Here is a 24,029-nt window from a genome sequence, read left to right on the forward strand (position 1 = left end):
ACTTCACCCAGGTTTTCTGTGGAAACCATCCCTTTTATTAGTTCTTAAAGTACAATAGCATTCCATTACATTCATATGCTATTATTTACTGGGCCATTCCCCAACTGATGAGCACCCCTTTAGTTTCCAGTTTTTCACCACCACAAAAAGAGCTCTAGCAAAATATTTTTGAATCCTGATTTCCCAGTTTTGTGTCATCTGATAATTTGATAAGCATGCCATCTATCTTTATCCAAGTCATTGATAAAAATGTTGACTAGCACAAGGGCAGGGACAGATCCCTAGGGCTTTCCAGTAGAGTCCTCCCTCCAAGTTAACATTAAGCCATTAACCACTACTTTGGGGGTCCTGTAATTCAACCAGTTCTGAATCTACCAAACTTACTACCATCAAATCCATATCTCTCCATCTTGTCCGCAATGATGACATTAGGGACTTTTTTCTTTTTTTCAGCCAAAGACTGAAAAGAACATCAGTCATATTGGGCATACTCTTAAGGAGTCTGAACATTAGCAAGCTATTGGCTAGATTATAAGAATCTGAGCAGTGGCTAGATTTTAAGAATCTAAGCCCATTATGGACTTTTCCAAATGCTGCCCTGAAACCTAAGTAAACTACATTTACAGGATTCCCTTGATTACAGTCAGTAATCCTATAAAAAAAAAAAAAAGAGAAATTAGCTACATGTGAGAAGACTTGTTCTTGATGAAGACCTACTCACTTTTAATGATATCACTTCCCTTCAACCCTATTAACCAGTTTTGTTCTATCCTAATCCAAAGATCATTCTCCTTGACAGAGAAAGCAGAAATAAAATGAGTTGAGTAATAATAATGACATATGTCTAGTACTTTGAGGTTTACAAAGTGCTTTACAAATAAAATCCAGTTTGATACAGCTACCCTATAAAGGTAATTCTGCTTTCTGTCTTCCATTATTATTGACTTGTCCACCCAGAGCAACAGTTCTCTCCTTTCTTTCATTTTCTTTTCTGTACGTATCTTTTAAAAATCTAAACAGGTTGATGAATTCTCTGTTCCTCTGTATTTGTGTCTTTGGATAGCTCCCCCTATGCTTGGGTTCAAAAAGTCATCTGTGCAAGGGTACATAGGGAAGAGACGTGGTTTGACAGTAGTTTGTGTGAAAAAGATTTGGAAATATTAGTAGACTTGCAAACCCAAGAGGAGTCATATGGTAGTCAAAAATGCTATTGTGAGCTTAGGTTGCATTAATGGATAAATGGTATTAAAAATGATAAAGGTAACAAAATGCCCTGGCCATTCCACATCTGGGCACTGTATTTACTTCTGAACATTACATTCTAAGGACTGGATTGACTTGATTGCACCTAGAGGAGAATGTTCAGGGTGGGAAAAATTGGGAACGGTGCTATATGGGGATTGGCTAAGCAACTGGGAATGTTCAGCCTGGAGAAGAAAAGACTCAGAGGGATAGGACACCTGTTCTAGAGTATTTGAGGGGCTCTCACATGAAAGAGAAATTAAACTAATTCTTCTTTGCCCTAGGAGACTGAACTAGGAAAAATGGGTGCAAACTATGGAGACAGATTTCACATCAGTATGAGAGAAAATTCCCTAACAAGTAGAACTACCCAGAAGTGTAATGAGCTGTTTTATAACATGGTAAATCCCCCCATACTGTCAGAACCTGGATGACCTCTTTTCAAGGATTGTAAATGGGATTCCTTTTCAGGGAAAGATTGAACTTGTTGATCTCCAAGTTCCCTTCTGCCTCTGCAGTTCTGTGATAAGCCTGAGCAGACTTTCCTTCCTTTCTCTTCTCCCGAAGTACTTTTCCTGGTTTATTTGCAGGTAGTTATTGAACTGTCGAACTTAGGTGTGATGGAATTTCAAGGTACAGAGTATGTGATTGAGGTAAATTACAGTCTGACATCACTCACAGCTTGGTACAGGTTAAATGTCCTGTATAGTCCCATGTATGCTTTTCCTGTTGTTCCTCTTGAGATTAGGAGCATGTGTTTCTCAACTCTTCTTTACTACCCTCTCTTCCAAGGCTGAGAAATGTCCTTTAGCCTGGTTTTTGGTCACAACTCTTCTCTGAACAGCCATTTGCCCAGTAGCATGGTCAGTGCTCCCCCAGGCTTTTCCACAAGAATCTTGTTTTCCTTCTACTCCTTTCTCTAGCTCTTGGGCTCTCTTGGTAGCTTTTAACTTCTCTCCTCATTACAACAGTTCTCATTCTGGATTCTGTTTTTATCCTGCTTTTCTCTATCCTTTGGCTAACTGGAAAAGCCCGTTCCCCCCCCCCCCCAGCTTCACCTTATCTTTTCAAGTGAGAGTATGTAGCATTTTGGAGTTACTTTATGGCTTGTAAGTATTTAAGATGCCGTATTTATTTACCTTTAGCAGAACTCACCATCTGCTGATCTGGTTCCCCTTTTTACATAGAGCAACAAGTTAGCTCTGTGGGACCATCCAGTGACCACTTCTTGGGGCATTTGTGCAGCTGACATATTTCACAGTTATCTCTGCACAGCACAAGCAGGAGCCCAGATACCTGGTCTTTAATACTAGTTTTATCACTCTCTGTATAAGCTTGTGAAAAGTGACTTAACTTTTCAGTGCCTCAGTTTCTTCACTTCTTTATGAGGAACTAATTCCCCTGTCTTCTCGTGAAGATCAAACAGGTTAATGTTTGTGAAGGTACTTTCAAAAATAGAAAAGTGCTACCGAAGGACAAGGTGTAATTAATAACCAGATTCCTGTACCTTATTCCCCATCCCTTCCTATTCCTTACTATCAGATGCTTCTACCTTTTTAGGGATCTTGTAATCATTATCACTAGTGTAATGAAGCATTCATATTCATTTTTCTGAAAATTAAATTTACCAATAGAAAAAAGTGGAAGGAAGAGGCAGTGCTTTCTGAATCTAAGACACAGAGGTGTGTTTTGTTCATAGTTAAGACCAGACTTGATCTGAGTCACTCTCTCACCCAAGTGTTATATCTTTTTTCATTCATCTAGTGCCCCATTTATCATGAGATTTAACCCATTCATATTTGGAAAGCAAAGCAGTGAAGCCAGCAGTGGAATATGATCACAGTATACCCCACTCCTCTGTCCCAGAAGTTAGTTCATTTACATTCTAGCCCACGGGAATGGGCCTGAACTAGAAAAGACCCGGAGTGATAAGGGGGTGTGGCTGACCCAGCTAAATCATCTCCAGGCTAAGGGGAGAAAGATCAGCCTCAGAATCCATCCAGAGCTTCAAATTTCAAACAGTCCTGAGGCTCGGTATATAAAGATCCCTCACATGATTGCTTGTCTTCTTCAGTTGATGTTCAGTACCAAAAGTCTATTTTTTTCTTGTGATTTCAGTGGTATAAAGAACTCCCAGTGTGGAAAGTTTCTTCACCAGTGCAGATGGACAGCTCGTTTGCTTTTTGGTCTTAAAGAGAACATGGGTTACTGAGAAGTTAAGTGACTTGCCCGTAGTTACGCAGTTAGTATGTCTCAGAAGTAAAACTTGAACCCAAGGTCCTTAGTTCCAAACTCCAAAGGCAGCTCTCCAACCACTACAAGCTGAGAGTTTTTAAATTTGCCTAGGGTCACAAAACTTCTAGTGTAAATACAGAAGTATTCATTCTTTGGGTATGCGATAGAAAGAGCACTGGGCCTAGAGGTAGGACACTTAGGAGATGGGACCCACTGTCCACCTCCATTTCCTCAACTATGAAATGGGGATGATAATAACATTTCCCTCCTGGGGTTATTAGGAAGATCAAATGAAATAATATTTGTAAAGCACTTAGCACATAGTACCTAGAATATAATGGGCACTTAATAAATGCTTTCTGGCTTGCTTCTTTCCTTTATTAAATCCAAAGCATAGTGAATAGAATGCCCCAACCTGAAGTCAGATGACTTGGGTTTTAATCCCACCTCAGACACATACTAGCTACATAACCCTGAGCAGACCATGTAACTTCTCAGAGGCTCAGTGTTCTCATCTGTGAAATGAAATGAACTCTAAGGTCTCTCCTATCTCTAAACCTATGATCCTATAAATTCCTCACTTTGTCTGTCTGATTGGTCACAAGGGAGTTGACACTGCTTCTGTGTGCTCCTGTAACATAACCTGCTAGTGTATGCGTACAGAACGTACTTGTTGGGGGTCCGAAGAGAGTTAGTCCTGTTTCTCAGCCTGGCTAAGCAGAGAAGTAGACTTCATTGAGCTTTTGCCAATGGATCATCCTTTCCCCTGACTTCATTTTACCAAGGAATGTGCACTACCAGTAGATTCTTAGCCATTTCTTAGAATGACTTGCCAATGTGGTTCATTTGCCTTTTCTTAAGACTAGGGCATTCATTGTATGCTTCTGGAAGGCAGGAACTATTTTTCATTCAACTTTATTATCCCCAGTCATTGGCATGATGCCAAGATTGTTAGGGGCTAGAGAAATTAAGGAAGGAGGAATGAAACAATAGCTCTTCCTCTTGTTGAGCCCCCATGTGAAGGCAGCAGAGGTCCTAGTGATGGGGTGTGGTCCAAGGCGAGGTCTTCGCCCCTAGCCCCAAAGGGAATCTGGCTCCCCTTTGTCTACAGGCCCCAGCCCCTCATCTCCCTTTGAAAGCCTTAGCCTATCTTTTAATTTCATTCTGATACCTTTTAGTTCCTTCATTATCTATTCCCATTGTCCATTCAATCTCTTAGACATTCCAATTGTAATTCCATTTTCCCAGACCCTTCCCTGGTCACCCAAGGTATATAAGATCTACTCTGGCCCCCATTCTGGGCTGAGAATCTCAGCCCCAAAAGGCTGAGACTTTCTCATGCGCACTTGTCCTCACTATCCGACGTTACCTGGCCTATGTGTTTTATCACTAATAAACTTTTCCTCTGGCTGAAAAAAAAAAAGACTAGGGCATTCATTAAAACTGACTGAAAGGCAGGAATGCTATTTTGATTCCAGTTATCAAAGATCTTAGATGATAAGATTTAGATATGGAAGGACCCAGGAGGAACTAAACAGAGTACCTCCTTCACAATGCTGGTGAACATGATCATACCTCGCAAGCCAATTTGGACATTTTAAAAGAATAATTTTTATTATGAACTTCTCAATTCAAAAAGGTAAGTGATTTCAGTGTGGGACTCCTTCCCCCCAGTGCACATCATAAGTTGTGGTGGCTGGTAACTTGCTTAATCACCTCGTGGCGAACTTAATAGTGAAGAATCTCTGCAGACTTAGCCAAACAGAACTTTAGACAGACTAGGGGTCTGGCATCAGTCCAGCAGAGAAGCTTTTTCAGCTTGGTGGAATCTGTCAGAGCTTGCACGGCCTTCCAGGACCCAGGGGTCACGTCACCTCCACACCATACACGGTCATGAGGCTTCAGAGGACTAGGAACATTTTGAAAAACAAGATGAATGTATTTATTATTTAAATAAACAAAAATATCTTAACATATTAATAACAGCAATAACATTTTCATAACTTCCTCCATATCCTCTCCCAATCTGTTTTTATTTATACTTATCCATGTTAAACTTAACACTCTCAACAAAAGCAAACAAAAAAGGAAATAATCTCCCCTGAACCCAACAGAACTATGCGATCAGAATTATTTATAATAAAAAACCATAACAAATGAATAACCACAATACTAACCTACTTTATGCCCCCACCTAATTTCTTTGATTGTCCTTTTACATCTTGCATATATGTAGATTTTTATATAGACATCATAAATGTCTATGCTATTCTAGTTCTGTGTTCTTCACCTTATGTTATTTCATATGTCTTTCCATATTTATTTGTATTCTTCACAGTTGTCATTTTGTGGCATCATAGTATTCCATTATATTGATAGATCATAGTTGGGTTTTTTTTAAACATTCCCCAACCCTTGAATTTCCAGTTTTTCATGTTATAAAGTAGTTGTAAATGTTTTCATAAATGTACTTTATATTTTAAATTAATTCCTTAGTGTGTAGTCCCAGCAGTGGGATCACTGGAACAAAGGGAATGATCAGTTTTGTAACTCTTACTGTATACTGCCAAATTGCTTTCTAAAAATTACACTCATTTGTAAATTCTGCCAACATCAGTATAGGTGTACCTGTGTTTCTGCCAGCACCACCACTTTTTTTTTTTGGTTTTGGATTTTTTTTTTTTTGGTTTTTGCATAAGGCAGTCAGGGTTAAGTGACTTGCCCAAGGTCACACAGCTAGTAAGTGTTAAGTGTCTGAGGCTGGATTTGAACTCAGGTCCTTCTGACTCCAAGGCCAGAGCTCTATTCACTGCGCCGCCTTGCTGCCCACCACCACTTTTATTTTTGCCAACTTAATAGATGTGAGGTGGGACCTCAAAGTTGTTTTAACTTGCACTTCTTTGATTATTAGTGAGGTTGAATACTTGGTTAATATTTACATTTTGCTTTTCCTCTTATTTTAAACTTAATACATGCTTTGACCATTTATCCACTGGGGACTAAGTCTTGTCTTATAACTTTATGTCAGTCCATTGTAGATTGTGAATATCAGACTTTTATCTGATAGATTTACCTTAGAGATTTTATTCCTACTGTTTTTTATTCTTATCTTTGTTTTTACCATTTTTTCATTTTTACATAATCAAATCCATGTACTTTGTTCGCAATAATCTCTTCCATTTATTCAGTCAGCAAGATTTTGTCTCTCCTCCACAACTGAGATCATTACATTAATCGTTTTCTTCTAACTTTTAATTTTTTTTTATCTTTAACTCCTGGACCAGCTGGAATTTATTTTATATCATTGAAGTATGAGATTAAACTCATGTTTTACCGTATTGCTTCTCAGTTTCCAATCATTATTCATTGAACAATTATTCCTTTCCTCAATATGTAATGTCTCTAAATTCCTTTTATGTAGATTTAGTTCTATTTCTGGGACCTCTGTTTGGTCCTCTTTTCTCTGATCTCTATTCTGCTCCATTTAGTTCTTCTTAGTACTACATAGGTATTATAATTACCATTTTTTGATGTGCTTAAAAGTCTAGCAAGGCAAGTTCTCTTTCATCACTTTCCCTGCCAGAGTTCCATAGATTTTCCCCCCTTTGTTTTTCCATATAAATTTTGTAATTTTATCTGGTTCTATAATCCATTGGTATCTCAATGAGTATTGCAATGAAACTATAAATTAATTTGAAAGGTATTGACATCTTTTTTATATTGTCTTCTCCTATACAATGTCCTATGGTCAAGAGATATCCTTCCAATTCAATTCTTCAATTATTTCTGCAAAATTATCTGGTAATTATCTTTTTATGTGTTTTGGTAAGGTACTATCCAAATACTTTATGCCTATTGTAAATGATATTTTCTGTTCTGTTAGTTTTTCTTGGTCTTTATTGATAACATATAAGAGCTTATGTTTGTGAGTTTTATCTTATATTTTGCTACCTTGCTAAATTTATCTCACTTTTTGTGAGCTATTTGTTCTCTCACTTCCATTTTTTGTTCAGTCTCTCAGATTTCCTAGGCAGATTAATTAAACTAATAACACAGGGTCTCCAGCATTTGGCTCAGGGCCAACACATAGTGAATACATCATAAATGCTAGGGGGATGATAAATAAACGGTACTAAATATAGAGTTGTGGGCCACTAGGTGTCACAGTGGATAGAGCACTGGGCCTGGAATCAGAAAGGCTCATCTTCCTGAATTCAGATATTGCCTCAGATACTTACTAGCGGTATGACCCTAGGCAAGTCACTTAACCCTGTTTGCCTCAGTTTCCTCATTTGTAAAATGAGCTGAAGAAGGAATTGGCAAACCATTCCAGTAACTTTTCCAAGAAAACCCCAAATGGGATCACAGAAAGTCAGACATGACTGAAAAATAACTGAACAACAACACAAATGTAGAGTTACATGTTCAGTACCTTCAGAGGACACTAACTGAGTATTAATGAGGAGTAGCATATATTCATTAGTAAAGAAAAGGAAATCATAGCATAATCAGTGACTGCTGAATAGAAAATTAGTCAAATTTCATTGATTTTCTTGTTCTTTGGCTTCTTGTTCCCTGGCAGCCCTTTTAACAAGATATTGATAGAATCTCTAAGGACAAAGTAGGTTCTGGACTAGATGGTTTCTTTAGTCTGGGTCCCGTTCGTGGTTGGCATTGGTCTCTTTCTGGCATAGGTGTGCCTGTACATGTCAAAGATTGGCATGGGGAAAGCAGGAAAGGATAACTTTTCCCTGAAATGCCCCCCAAAATCACTCTTCCTCCCCCTACCTTAAGTAAGGAAGATATGTGTAGGCATTTCTTGTCATAAATAGTTGATCACATCAAGTCCAGATCAAAATGAAGGCCTTTTCAATGTGCCCTGTTCCCAATTTTCTCTTCCAATTCAGATTGGAAAGGTGCAGATTGAATCGCTAGTAGGCTGTGCCCTACTGTTCAGCTGAAGCCACTCATGGTCCTGTACCCTGCTCTAAAGTCAGCATACAGTGGTAGAACAGGGAGACCTGCATTGAAAACCCACTGAAGACGCTTGACAGCTGTGTTATTCTGGTCACGACACTTAATTTCTCTGTACCCCCTTTTCTTTTCTGTAAAATAAGGAGATTGGACTCTATGACCTCCAAGGCTCCTTCCTGCTGTAAATCTGTGGCCCGAGAAGGCTGAGAAATGAACCTGGAAAAACCCTAGACTTAAGGTCAAAGACAACGAGCTCCAAAGCCATTCCAGCAAAACCGAGGGAAGTTTTTTTAAAGAAGCTAATACCAGTGAGAGAGCAGGGATTTAAGATCACATCCCTTTCCGGGAGAAATTAAGGCTTACTCTAAAATCACCAGATTTTTTGATCACTGAGGTAGCTAAATGGCTCAGTGAATAGAATACTGGGCCTCGAGTCAGGAAGACCTGAGTTCAAATGTGGCCTCACACACTTACTAGCTATGTGACCTAGGCAAGTCATTTAACCTCTCTTTGCCTTAATCCACTGGAGAAAGGAATGACAAACCACTTCAGTATCCTTGCCAAAAAAAAAAAAGTCAACGCACATGTTGGCATGCTGTGTCACAAAGAGTCTGACACAACTGAACAAGTGAAAAACAACAACAGAAGTGGAAGAGGGTGGGATTTCAAGATCACATCCCTTTCCAGGGAGAAATTAAGGCTTACTTTAAAATCACCAGATTTAGGACCTCTTAGTAAAGGCCTAAAATTCAGCAGCTGTTGTGCTAAGCAATGACAGGGTTACAAGGCCAGATGAGACACTGTCCCTGCTCTCAAAGGAATTTACAAACTTAAGTATGAGAGGAAATCAAAAATACACACATAACTGCAAAAAAAAAAACCCAAAAACAAAAACACTCTTATGAGTGGATAAGCAAGATCCAGAGGCAACATAGATTAGAGGACAAAGTGCTGCCCTCAACGTCAGGAAGATCTGAATTCAAATTCTTTCTCTAATAACCAGCTATGTAACCTGGAACAAATCATTTAGCTGCTATTTGCGTCAGGAAAATCCCTAAAATTTAGCTATTAAATCATTAGGATCAACCTTGTATGTTGGTGAAGAGTGTAACACCACTGGACATCCTCAATGTGGATGAGCATTTAAGGAAAAGTATCAACATAACAGTAGGCAAATTCCAAGGATCAAATGAACATTTATGACTTGAGGAGTCAGACTGGGGTTATCCCCCAAAGGCTTCATGGAAGAGGTGACATTTTTGAAGAAGGATGTAGGATTTTGGCAGGTGGAGGTGGAAGGAGGGAACAAGGTGAGCACAGGCAGTCTGGTACAGTAGACCCAGGGCTGGTTTGGAAGTCACAATACCTGGGCTCAAATCACAAATGTACTTTTACTACCTGCGTGAATTTGGGCAAATCACTACCTCAGCTTCCTTGTCTTTAAAATGAGAGGTGTGATCCCCTAATCCTATATGGCTTCTCCATGGAACAGGAAGGAGCCCAGTATGACTGGAGGAGTTAGTATAAAATAGGACCAGAAAAAATGTGTGTAAATGCAGGAGGCTGGACTAGAATATCTCTCAAGGTCACATCCAACATGATGATTCTATAAAATGCTCAGCATGAGACTTCTGTATTATCTTCACCCATCCTGTTCTCATCCTCTCTGATAAGCTAAATCTTACACTTCCTTCAAGGCTTAGTTCAAGATTTACCACATCAAAAAAGCATTCTCTGATTGATGATTTTGTTTTGATGACAGGAAAGGATAGTTGTGAGATTATGAACTTCGGACTTTATTTTATAGGCAATTGGAAATTATTGGAGGATTTTGAGTGATAAGTGATCTGATTAGATTTGTGCATAAGTGAAATTTATCTTGTAGCACTGTGAGGGTTGGAATTAGATTGGGGCAAGACTGGACATGGGAAGATTAATTAAGTTACTGCAGTGGTTGAGACCAAAGATAATGAGGGCTTAGATAGGGATGAATGCTGTAGTAATGGAAAGGAAGGGACAGATGGAAGAAATATTATGGAGGAGACCCAGCAGAACTTAGCAGCTCATTGAATGTGGAATATGACAGAGAGAAAAGAGACAAAAGTGACATTAAGAATTAGATTTTGAGCCTGGTTAACTAGACATTGAAATCCTCAAGAAAAGATTCTGTGCCCCAACCTTGTATCTATGTGTTTGTGTCTGTGTCATTCCAGAAACGTGTCAGCCTACGAGGTTTCCTCCTCCCAGACCATCACTTCTCCTCAGCGATCCAAACGAGTCAAAGAGAACACACCTCCCCGTTGTGCAATGGTACACAATAGCCCTGCCTGCAGCACCTCTGTCACATGTGGGTGGGGCGACGTGGCTTCCAGCACCACCAAGGAGCGCCAGCGACAGACGATTGTCATACCTGACACTCCCAGCCCCACAGTCAGCGTCATCACCATCAGCAGTGACACAGATGAGGAAGAAGAACAGAAGCATGCCCCCACCAGGTAAGGCGATAAGATGTGTTCAGTCCAGTGAGATTGCCCAGGTATGTAGAAAGTTAGGCTAAAACAAAATCTCTGGTATCATCTGGATCAACCCCTCATAATCAAGCAGTCAGTCAACAAGCATTTATTAAATGCCTACTATATACCACACACTGGGCTAATTGGCTCTGGGGATACAAAGTCAGAAATGAAACTGTCCTTGTCCTTGAGATGTTTACATTTTATTAGGAGACCACACACACATATAGAAGTATATTAAAAGTAAACATAAGGGTATTTGGGGTGGGGAAAGGAGAACTAGTCAGCTGCAGAGATAAGGAAGACCCTCATGCAAAAGGTAGTTTTTTAGCTGAGTTTTGAAGGAAACTAGGGGTTCTATGAGGATGAGGAAATGAGTGGGACATAGGCACTAAGACAGGAGATGGAGAATTATGTATGAGGAGCAGCAAGATGGCTGCTTGGACTATGACACACACAAAGCGGGTAATGATTAACACCTACCCCAGAGTGTTGCCCGTTGTGTTGGGGTTATATCACAAATGTTTACAAAAAATCCTGTAGAATAAATTTTATGAGGTATGATTGTCACAGAAAAAAAACAACAGTGTTTTAGCTCCAAAATGATTCTGAATCTGTGCCTCGCTCCGTACCAAAATAGTCCAGGATTTTCTTTTATTACAGTCTTGGATTCTTTGGAATCTTACATAAATGTCTAATGAAGCACAAATTTACTTTCTCTGATGATCAGACTCTGATCAGGTTTTGCAAACTTCAAAATGCTTTTTCATCCAATGTCTGTAACTCTTTATTCCAGGGAAGTAATAATTCATTGTATTCCTTGTTCTTCCTGGGAAGGAGAGAGCATGTATCTGCAAATCAGATAAATTCTGCAAAGCTGAATTAACACCACTGTCACAGCCTGTTCTCCCATATTTTTGGGTTGTAGAGTGGTAAATTGCACTTTCTGTGTGGGCCGGTGCCCTTAAGTAGTTATAACACGGTGCTAATGAGGTTGCTAAGGTTTGCTAAAGCCCATTCATCTCTCTCTAGTTCAGGCCTACACACACACACACACACACACATCTTTCCTCTCTCTCTCTCTCTCGCTCTCTCTCTCTCTCTCTCTCTCTCTCTCTCTCTCTCCCTCTCCCCCCATCCTGTCCACCCTTTTAGGTGCTGCATATGGATTCTCCGTGAAGCCTAGCCACTGATGCTTTATTATGCCTACTTGTTGTATCTTGTGAAGTGGGAATAAGCCTCCAGGGAGGTATGCACTCCACTCTTAAACCACAAAGCCAGTGAATTAACAATCAAGCACACATCTTATGAGTGGATATAAAACATTAACATCTGTAGTCATACTCAAAATATTAATTTATTATCAGATACAACATTATAATCATGCTCCATTAGTAGTCACATCATTTTGATTGGATAATAAATGCTCACTCTTGTAATTCATCCATCATTACAAAATATCACCGTGATTGGTTAAAATGCACTTGCACTGTAGCAGCCCCTACATGGTGCCTACCAATTATCTGTCACTCATAAAACCAAGCTAAGCATGTTTATTTATGACCACACTTGCCTTGCCACGATATAGCCTGTCCTAAGTCCCCTTTTTCTCTTCAATCCTGATCTTAACAAAGGTGTTGTCCCTCATGTTCTTTCATCTGTTTCCTGTACACTGATTCTAGACCTTACCCTACTTGAATGTTTCTCCTTTTTCTTCTGGCCCCTACCTACTGCCAAGTCTCCCTCCTGATTAATCGCTAAGGCACACCAACCAGATTACAGGTTCAGTTCCAGGTTTAAAGATTGCATCCCTAAACTTGATTAGCTTCGTCACAGATGTCTGTTGTTTACAATGAGAACCACACAACTAGAAAATAATAAAATTATCTGACAGGATCACATATTTATGCAGGAGACCTTAGAGGTCACTTAGTCCAACACCTTTGTTTTACAGATGAGTAAACTAAGGCCCAGAGACGTGATATGGCATGTCCAAGGTCCCCCAGGGAGTGAGAGAACAAACCCAAGGCTCCCCAACCTTAGCTGTAGGGCTGTTTACGCTGTGCAGCACTGCTTCTCCTTATCCTCCAACTGGTGATCAGGGTAGTGTCTGGGTCAAGGTTAGTGATCAGAAGAAGTAGGTAGGAAAGAGAAGTAAAGAGAAGATGGGCCAGAGCAGAAGACAGCTTTTAGAAGCAGGAAGAAGCCACTTGTTGGAATATCAAGAATTAAACCAAAGTGTCAGGGAGAACAGAGTTGCTAAGCCTAAGATGGAAGAAAAAATTGGAGTCAGACAGTGTAGGGCTAGGTCATCTATTTGAGAGGTAGAGACTAGAACGGGAGTAGGGAACACAGGGTCAGAATGAACTAGAAGAAGGTCAAGAAAAGCCAATGCAATACACAAGCTTCTAGTCCAGCAACTAAAGGAAAAATTGCAGAGCATCCTCCTCGCTCTGTGCCGTGTACCTGTTTGAGATCTGTGCATACACTGCCCATCAGTCAGGCAGTTGACAAGCTTGAGAAATGGGCAGAACTAAAAGCCAAAGTTTATATATTCTTCTGCGTTAATATTAAAAGCAATAAAAATTAAAATGACCATAACCTTTCTGTTGATTCCACTACCATTTTCCAAGTCACCCAAGCACAAAACCTTGTATTCACCTCTCTTCCTTCTACTTTACTCCCCCACATTCTGTTAGTTGCCAAGTCCTATCTAGCCCTTGTCCATAGTATCCTTGCATCCATCTCACTCTCTCCAAGCACACTTTATCACCTCTCCAATTGATCCTTCATAACATCTACAAAAATAATCTTCCTAATAAACAGGTCCTACTTTCTTTTGTTCAAAACCCTTCATTATTGTCTTGTCAACTACAGGATAAAATATTAACTCCTTAAATTTAAGGCCCTCCACCATCTGACTTCTGTCTAACATATCTCACTCCTACTTTATGTTCCAGCCAAACTCACTGCTCTTTGATCTCACCCTATTCTTCCCCAACTCTATACACTTGTAAAAGCAATCTGTTCCCAGGTCCAGTGGCACACACCTGTGATCCCTGTTACTGGGGAGGCTGAGGCTAGTGGAACACTTGAACCAAGAAAGTTCTGAGCTGTAGTAGGGCTAAAGCCATTCCAATATCCACACTAAGTATGGCATTGATATATATGGGAGTGGGAAGCCACCAGGCTGCATAAGGAGGGACAGACCAGCCCAGGTTAGAAATAGAGCAGATCAAAATTTCTGTGCCAGTCAGTGGTAGAATTAAGCCTATAAGTGGCTGTTATACTTTCAGCCTGGGTGAAAACCCAATCTCACCATTCATAGAAAGTACCCTTTCTTCCTCATGTCTGCCTGTTAAAATCTTTCTTTTCCTTCATGGTACTGCCACCTCCTCCATGAATCCTGCTGGATCTTCCTACTTGAAAATGATCCCCTCCCTCATCAGATTTTCCTAGAACATCCTGTCTGGGTCCTTTTTTTTTTTTAACCTCTCTCACATTTTACCACGTATCATACTGATTTCTATACATGTCATACCTACCCATCAGCATGTAAACTCCTTGAGAACAGAAACTGTGTTGTTTTTTATTTTAAATTTTTGTATTTCCAGAATCTTGCACATAAATATTTGTTGAATGTAGTTGAAGTTGGAATGCTTAGCAACAAGTAAGGACCTTGATATATTTGGCAATTGAAAGACTTTGTGGAAAGATAACCAATGAAATATAGTACTTCTAAGAAGAATGTCTATAAATAGAAATCCCATAATTAATGGGTATTATGGACAGTGACCAGAGGAAGTCAGAGCAAGCCATAAGCCGTAGATGCTGGTGTCTGTATTTTAGCCAGGCCAGTAAGAATGAACTGGAAAGCAATAAAGTTGCAGAAGCTCCAGAATTCAGCCTGGTCATAACAATGGAGGACTTCAGCTGTCCACAGATTAGTTAGTAGAACACATTATCAAGGTAAGATATGGTAAGATTTTTAGAGAATACTTCTCTGGGAAGGTAATTTTAGAACCCATGAAGAAAGCGAAAATATAGTACTTGATTCTTTGTGAGGCGCAGAAAATAGTTCAAGAGGTGTCCATGGGTGAACAATTATGTTACTGTGATCATAACTAGACTAAGTTTAGCATTCTGGTGAGAAGAAAAGCCCAAGAATATGATTATACTGTTAATCAACAATAGAAAAGGGCACTGCAATAACATGTAGCCATTGTGGGGGGGATGAAAAGAATAGATTAAAAATGACTGGATTACTCAGATAATGCCAAGAGTGGTTAAAAATTCCTTCTTGGAAAGACAGGACAAATGTGTGCCCCCCACACTGGAAAAGCGGCCAGAATAAAGCCCTGTGTGGCTAATTAGAAAAGTAAGAAGTCAGTGCAGTGGTGATGAGCATCTTTTGATTGAAGGAAGATTGGCTATGGAAGAACAAGGAAATTCACACAGAACATGACAGATTGGGTACAAATAGGGAATTAGATAAGCCAAAAAGAGTTTGAATAAGAATTCTTAAGGACCCTATAGTTTCTTTAAATAAAATAGAAGCTATAATGTCCATTAGTATCGGGACTGTGGGAAGATACAGGTAAGCAAAATGTACAGGGATTACCCTGCAGACTAGACACAAAAAAGAAGAGGGGACACTGTCAAGTAAACGCTGGCTACAGTATGTCTCTCCCACTTCTAATTCTAATGTCTGCTGTTCCTGACCTTGGCTTAGCTAGCCTGCCCGTCGGATCATGATTTTAGAGCTGCAAGGGATCTTAGAGGCCACGGAGTGCAGCCATAGCGTTTTACAGGGGAGAAAACTTGAGACACAGAGAGGTTTAGTGCCTTGCCCACTTTCACATAGTTTTAACAAGTGCCTGAGTTGAGTCTTGAACTCAGGTCTTCCTGACTTCCAAGTCTAGTGCTGTGTCTGGTATCATGTGCCTCTCATGTTCTGCTGCATTACTAACTTTGCCTGGTCATCTAATTCTAAGCAGCTCTGTTACCTCATTTCTTATCTCCTGATCTGTGTTTCCATCCCAGTAACTTAACTTCTCGTTTCAGGAGTTATTAGTGGGAAGAGTCCAAGCCATTTCCCCTTACAGATTTGCCAGTCCACCATTTGTGCTTTCCCCCAAGGAACATAGTCTTCACAGGTGTCCTCTGCATCACTGCCATATCTTGCAGACAAGTGCAAGGCTTCAGAAAACAAAAAGAGATTGATGTATGCTTCTGACTTGTATACACTCAAGCACTCTCTTCTGTACACGACTGTTTCTGGAAAGATTCTTGCAATATCCAGTGACATAGCCCTGCACAGCCTAGTCTTCTAAACCTAGTCCCAGGCTCATAATTCAAATAGGACGTAGGTAACCTCTATTAGAATTTGAAACCACCATTTAATGATAGCTCCCTTGAGGGGAGCTTACAGAATTCTTAGTAACCAGAGTGGCTATGTTTAATTCTATCATATATATCTGGTATAGGATATGGAGGGGGCCATTTTGAAGCTGTACCAAGGGACACTCAGTCTTTCCCCACATTTTAGGATTCCAACCCCTGGCGCCAGCTCTCAACTTGTATGGTTGTATGTTCCAGGTATACTTCCAACAGGGACTTGGTATTTAAAGTTAGGAAGAGTTTAAATCTGATCTAGTCCAACACCCTCATGGTATGGATGAGAAAACTGAGGTCCAGAGAGGTTAAATAATTTGTTTAACGTCATACAGGTAGTAAGTAAGTAGCAAAGCCAGTATTTGAGCCCAGGAGCTTTTGACCCTAAATTGGGGGGGGGGGGGCTTTCCATTTCCTCGTGCTGCCATGTCACTCAGCCTTCAACTCTACACTGTCCTCTTCTTGAGTCCCTTGCCCTCTTATATCACCAGACTTGTCATACGAAGCCTCAGCCTTTAGATCACTCCCACCACTCCCTGCCTTCATGCTTAATAATGTGCTGCTGACCTCATCATTCCACCAAGACTGCTGTCTCTAAAGTTACTAATAATCTTTTAACTGCCAAATCTAATGGCCTTTTCTCAATCTTCATCCTCCTTGACTTCTCTCCAGCCTCTGATACTGTCAATCACCCTTTCTCTCCACCTCCCGCCCTCCCCTCCCCCCCACCAACACTCTTCTTCATAGGTTTTTATGACTGTGCTCTTGACTGCTGCTTCTCAGTCTCCTTTGCCAGATCTTCATCCAGGTCACATCCTCTATCTGTGTCTGTCTTACAGGGCTCTGTCTTGGGCCCTCTTCTCTTCTCCCTCTATATGATTCTCATCAGTTCCCATGTATTCAATAATCATCTTTATCCAGCCCTTCTTTGCTAACCTTCCATTTCACATCTCCAACAGCCTATTAGACGTCTTGAACTGGGTGTACTATAGACATCTTAAACTCAAAATATCCAACAAATCTGAACTCATTATCTTTCCCCCTAACCCCCCCGTCTTTCTGACTTCCATATGAATGTTGAGGCTACCACAATCCTCTTAGTCTCCCAGGCCCCAAGCCAAGGTGTCGTCTTTGACTCCTCACTTGCTGTCATCCTTCTAGCCAATCTAGTGTCAAGACCTGTCGGTTTTACCTATGTAAGACCCCTCCCACTCCCCCTTCTCTGCTCTAACGTTGTCACCCCCAGAGCAGCCTCAGTCACAGATTTAGAGCTAGAAAGGACCTTAGAGGTCATCTGTGCAATTTGGACCCTTGTTTTGGCTCCCCCTTCAAAGTTCTTAAAGTAAGAAAAAAAAACTTGACTAGGGAAAGTTTTCTCTCATAATTAACTGAATCTTCACAAGACAGGGCTATCCAAAAGTAGTAAATAATTTGAACCAAAACATGTCTCCTCTCACCTTGTGCTGATTATAAAAGAGAAGCAAGTGACTTTAATGAAGGCAGAGTAGAAAACGGAGCAAAAGACTGCCAACCTGAATCCTTTGAGCTAAACAAAATCTCCTTCCATAGGACATAAACAGACATTTGGAGCAAAAGTAGGCCCAACAGGTGAACTAATTCCCACACTGAAAACAGCTATATGGCCTCTTTAATTCCTATAACTCAATTATAAACATCTTGGAGATGAGGAAGATTGTGTTTCTATTTCTTTTAGACCTCTACCCCCTTGCACAAAATACAAGGCTATGCCCACAGTAGAAATTCACTAAATGCTTGCTAAATGAATAAATTAATGTTTGCTTTTATATAGCCACTACAACATTGGTCAAACTGTTCATTATTTCTTAGTTTGAAGAAGCAATATGTTCCCAAAGTTTTTAGAAGTAGAAAATATGCATCTATCTTTCATTCAGACATACAGGAAAAGATAGTTTTGTTTGGCTGACTCAGATGTATTATCATTACTGGGGATTTGTTGAGTGTTGTGTGATGAGTTGGTTAGAGCTGTCAGACCATGTTATGAAGAGGAGCTACTCTACATTACTGTTTCCCAGCCAATGTCTCATGACACTTTAGCAGGTTACAAAGACATCTTTGATGGACTGCAGTGCCCTGGATTTCCTTGTTCCCTGATGTCAATTTCTGACCAGAAAGGTGGATGATTTGGGGGAAAGAGGGAGGAGGGAGGGGAAGAGTAGTTACCATGGTAGAAGGAAAATGATGTGTGTGTGTGTGTGTGTGTGTGTGTGTGTGTGTGAATTATGTTACCAGGAAAAGAGGTTTATTGGCTTGGATAGGAGAGACCAAGAAGGAAAGGTAGAAGAGGAATGTGTCATGAACTGATGCATTAGAAAACACTGTTCCGTGTAGTGGCTTAGATGTTACCCTGACAGAGGACAGAGGAGTCAAGACTGAAAGACTCCTCACAGTTCCTTCCAAGTCCCACAATTTTGTTATTCCCTCGAAAGCAGGTGAATTTAAAATATTGTTTTGGTTGACTAGAGGTTATGAAAAAAGCACTGACTAGGAAATATTTGGCTCAGTATATAAATGGATGATTTAAGTACATTGTTTCTAAGTTAAAATTTTAAAGCTGGTCTCAAATAGAAGCTTCCAGTTTTCCCTGTCAGTGACAAAAGCTGATCATTCATTTCTGGGTCTATGGGTTTTGCCACAACATACAGTAGAGCTGAAAAGATACAACTTCCCTGTGCGGGTGCCTGTCTGAAGCATTTGTTCCTACAACATAGGATAATTCACAAAACTACTGACCCCTATCACTTCATACTGCCTCCTTATGAACCATGACGAAGATCTTAGGCTCATTCAGTATATTATTTATTAAGCTATGTGTACCACACTGAAATCATAACAATAATTCTCATTTAGATGGCATTTAGTTTTGTTTTCACATCCATTATTTTACCATATTACTATAGCAATCCCATTAAGTAGGTTGTATTTAGTGCATAGCACTGTGCTAGACTCTGGATTATTAGTACATGAATGTTCATTTTATAGGTGAAGAGACTGAGACTGAGAAGTCACCTAGTTAATGTAAATTGAAGAAATTTAGCTGAAGCCTGGATTTTCACATTTTAAACACAGTGCTCTTTTAGCTTGTACTACTCTAGCTCTGAAAGACAAAATATACAAGAAACAAATAATGCAACCTAATGATGGAAAATACAGTATAAATTGTATATAGGTCTCATGAACTATAAAGCCAGGGAATAATTAAAATAATGTAAGGGTAGTCAGGAAAGGTTTCTTCGCTCAAAGCAGTTTTTTCCTATTGCTTGAAGAAAGTGGTAGATAGAGATTAGCAAAAAGGGCAAGGGGGGCCAGTATGAAGAAGGGCTTATATTATGAACTGGAGTGCTTGCTGTGTATAGAGATAGACAAAGATAAGGAGAGAAGGATGTAGGATTTACAAAAGGCTTGGGAGACAAGGAGTTGGGATTTATAAGGGGCCAGGCCACCTTCATAGTTTGAATGAGCTACTTTTTCTGTTTGATGTGTTTGTTCCTATTGGAGTTATTTCCAACACAGATTCTGATTTCTTTACTCTTTGCTATCCATTTCCTTTTTATCATGCAGAAATCATCCATTGCCATGACAACATAATGCAATCAGTGAACTGTAGCAGCTATATTTTCTATATTCAGGAGTGGTATGATATCAAGGCCATTTAAACAAACCTCTGTGTCACCCTCTCCCTATCTCTGTCTTGCTTTTATTAAACTAACTCATAATGGAATTGATAAACCATCAACAATAATTAGGCACAGTGGTAGAGTGAATCCCAATAATGTCAACATATATAAGCCTAATGAACTCTCAGCTGTAGTCTCAAATATTTATATGCTTTAAAAAATCAGTTCTTTAATATCTTCATATTTGACTTATATTTTATATGCAAGTAAAGTATAAGTAGGAATTTCTGGATTTAAAATAGACTGAAAATAAAGCTAGGAAACTGATTCACTTTTCCCAAGCTCTGAACACTTACATGTTTCATGCAAATCTGAAAATATGTGTAATATACTTATTGTTGAGTATTCTAAATACTGAAAGTAAGTCAAAGCATAATATAAATATACTTTACACATATACAAAAGAGTATGTGTAATACATAGATGCTAAATCAGGTAAATTCCAATTTGCCTCACTAAATTCAGTTAATTCTTACTTTGGTTGTTTTCTGTGTTTGTGGTCTCATTGGTGTAGGTACTTCTTCTAGCAGGATAGCTCACAACCCACCCACGTGGGACTCTTGTTTGTCCCCTTATAAGTCCTCTGTACGGGGTGCCACCCAACTTCCTGGAGGCTGCCTCTTGATGTCTTGATTTTATGTAGATACCAATATAGCACTCAGGATATCCATCAGGTGGTATCTTTCACTCTTGTTCTAGACCATCTCATTTTTAAATCATGCATCTGATAACCTTTAACACATTTCGGTAGCTTCTCGTTGGTAATATGCTACACCTTACTGTCCTCTGCCCTCTGTGCCTGTGGGTGACCTGCTACTTTAATTTCTCAGAAACTGTGGTATGCCATATTTCATAGCCTTAAGAGACTAAAAACGTTACCTTCGCTATAGGCAAGCAGTCTCTAGGTTGGGGAGCACTTCTACTTCAAACAGAGAGAAAGGGAATTTTAGGTGTTTGAAGAGGTTATTGGGTATATTCTTTAACGGGTTGTAACAACAACATGATTTTATTTTAATCTATCCCAGACCTCATGAAAAACATTTCTTATAAAAAATTCTTAGCATTGAAAGTGACTTTATTTAGTCCGTTCTCTCGCCCCCTGTAGAAATCAGCTCTTCTATGTTCAAATTCATATTCAGTAAGCATTTTTATTCCATCCACTATGCACTAGGTATCGTACTGGGTGCAGGGGATACAAAGAAAGAAAAACAATTTTCTAGCCACCAGGGACATAATTCTGTCGGGGAAACAGAATATGTTCACAGTTAAGTAAATTCAAAATAGACACAAAGGCATTTCAGGGAGGGGAGAGTTGCTAATCAGAAAAAGGCCCAATATGGGAGGTAATACTTGAGCTGAGCTTTGAAAGAATCTCAGATATTTCAAGAAGTGGTCACAAGAAGGGAGAGTGTTCCAGCCATGTAGGACATGGCCTACATAGCCACTGAGACCAAAGATGGCATGTCCTAGATAGGGCATTGAAGCTGGCCAGTTTGATAAGAATAGAGAGCATGTGAGGGGGACTGATGGGAAATCGGTCTGGAAGATAAATTGAAGCCATATTGTCAAGAGTTTTAAATCCCAAACAGTGGTTTGCATTTTATCTGAAGGCATTAGGGAGCCAGTGAAGTGACTTGACCACAGGAGTACATGGTCAGAACTATGCTTTACAGCTACCACTTGGGCAGCCATGTGGAGGATGGGTTTGAGAAGGAAGATGCTGGAAGCAGATACTAATTAGGAAAATTTTGCAGTAATCCAGGTAAGAGGTGAATGAGAACCTGAATTAGGCTGAAAGAGTAGAGAGAAGAGGATGGCGATGGGAAATGTTATCAAGGTTTGGCAATTGTTTCAGCCTGAGAGTCAAGGGAAGAGTGAAGGATCAAGAATGACTCTAAGGTTATGAACCTAGGTGACCAGGAGGAAAGGCCTTTGTCAGAAATAGGAAAGTAAGAAAGGCACTTGCCTTCTGCTTGAATACTTAAAATGATGTGAAACTTCACTTTTATTCCACTGTTGGATAGACAGAAAGTTTTCCTTTGTATTGAGTTGAGGTCTGCCTCCCTGTAATTTACAAATTCAGGTGGGTGATGCTAGATATGCCCAATTTGAATGCCATTGGAGGTCAATTTGTCTGTACAATCACTGTGTCCAGTTTTAGGATTTGCCTTCAACATGTACATACTTTACTATAGTAATCAAAACTACAAAAAAAAGTTAATGTTTTCTTTCTGTCTGCAAGTGATGTGTTCCTCAAAAGTTAGCATGGTGTGAAAGAGAGAGCATTGACCCTGGGGTCAGAGAATGTGGGTTCAAATCCCATCTCTGATACTGCTCTGTGTGATTTTGAGCAAGTCCCTTTAAGCTCCCTGGGTCTAAATGTACTCATGTGTAAAATGAAGGGCTTGGACTGGATGGCCTCTGGGGGCCTTCCAGCTCTGGAGCTACAATCCTGTAAATAATTATGTGTAATTATGTTTTAAATGCACTCTAAATATTTTTAGGGAACCCAACTGTGAACTCTTTGTAAATGTGAATAATACCCCTCCATACGTACATACACACACACACACACACACACACACACACACACGTAGTGTTACATATGACTCTTCAAGAGATCACTTACACAATATTGTGCCTGTCAAGCAGAATGCATTTTTATTTTGTTTTGTTTCAGTGTGAATCAGTGTGCTTGTGTGTGCTTCAGGTAATTGTCAGAGGACTTTATGTCCCTGACTTGTCAGGGTCCTCCGGCCTTTGATGGACATGTTCTTACACTGACCCAGATACCCAGCAGATAGCTCAGAAGGTATCGTCCAGGACACAGCTGTCACTGACCTTGTGGCCCAGAGCCATCCTAGCTTAAAATCTCTTTTGTTTCCTTGCTGGAGGAGGCAGCCTTCAGTTTAAATTGTACATACAAGAATTTTGCAGCAAACACAGAACCAAGCAAGCTGCCCAGAAATGCAAGATTCTCTCCAGTGCTGGAGCCTCACTACTCTGCCATGAAGAAACCTCTCCAGGTTTTCTGCTTTCCCTCTTGTTAAGACCATCAGCCGGCTCTGCAGCCACAGTGTAAGGGCCATTCTAAAAACACAAGCCCGAAGGTTCTGTCTCCCTCCTTTCTTCTGCTGCCTAGAGGTAGCCTCAGGATGAAGAGAGGGTTTTGGCTACAGTTACTGCCTTCCTACTCCCACAGTTCGATTGCCCTGCCTCAAAGATTGTGGTAACAAAAGTACAGGGGAGGGGACACACCAGGTGTGCCTGTGTCCACAGAGGAACCACAGAATCACACATCTCACTCTTCTTTTGCAGTAATCAACACAGAATTAGCTCTGTTTGTTGGAAGCCCTTGAAACTCGATGGTTTTTCATTTCATAAATTACTTCCCAGAGAATTTCATTGCATAGTTGGACTGGGGATGAGCATTTGGGGAGATAGGGCTCCTATGCTGGGCTTAGCCTCTGCCATCTTCAGTTTCACCTTTCCCCTTTTCCCATCATAGCCTGCCTATCCAAGCAGAGTGTCTGGTGGGGAAGCTTCAGTCCCTCCCTACACATTGCTTTCATGCAGGGAAGATCCCCGCCCTCTCTTGTAACCCTAAATCTTTGTAAGGCCCAGATTTACCACCCTCCTTTGGGCACTCTACATATACATAAACAGCCATTTGAAAACATAGCATGATTTCTAGTAGGCACCAACATATACTGTGAGATGCATAAAACTGAGATGTACTTTTACGTCCATTTTTACCCTGAATCTCTTGCCAACTTCCCCATTGCCCTCAATGGCAAAAATGTCAAGTGTTCTTACATCCGAAGCCTCAAAACCCATCATACTCTCTTATGCTTAAGTTCCTAAATCTGGAGTCATTTCTCATCCCTCTCTTTCCAAACCTTCTCTCCTAGCTCTGGGCACACACTTTGTCCACAGCAGGTCTTGCTGATTATTT

The 24,029-nt window shown here is 40.2% G+C and overlaps 1 protein-coding gene across 1 annotated transcript in view; it reads left to right on the forward strand.

Moving 5' to 3' along the window:
* HIPK2 (homeodomain interacting protein kinase 2) overlaps positions 1-24,029 on the forward strand; it is a 258,216-nt gene that overhangs the window by 207,072 nt on the left and 27,115 nt on the right. Inside the window, exon 13 of the mRNA XM_020998088.2 lies at positions 10,665-10,946. Coding sequence (XP_020853747.1) covers positions 10,665-10,946 — 282 coding nt within the window. The remainder of the gene's footprint in view (positions 1-10,664; positions 10,947-24,029) is intronic.

The sequence above is a fragment of the Phascolarctos cinereus genome, unplaced genomic scaffold, assembly GCF_003287225.1.
Source record: "Phascolarctos cinereus isolate Bilbo 61053 unplaced genomic scaffold, phaCin_HiC Scaffold_1;HRSCAF=81, whole genome shotgun sequence".
NCBI lineage: Eukaryota > Metazoa > Chordata > Mammalia > Diprotodontia > Phascolarctidae > Phascolarctos > Phascolarctos cinereus.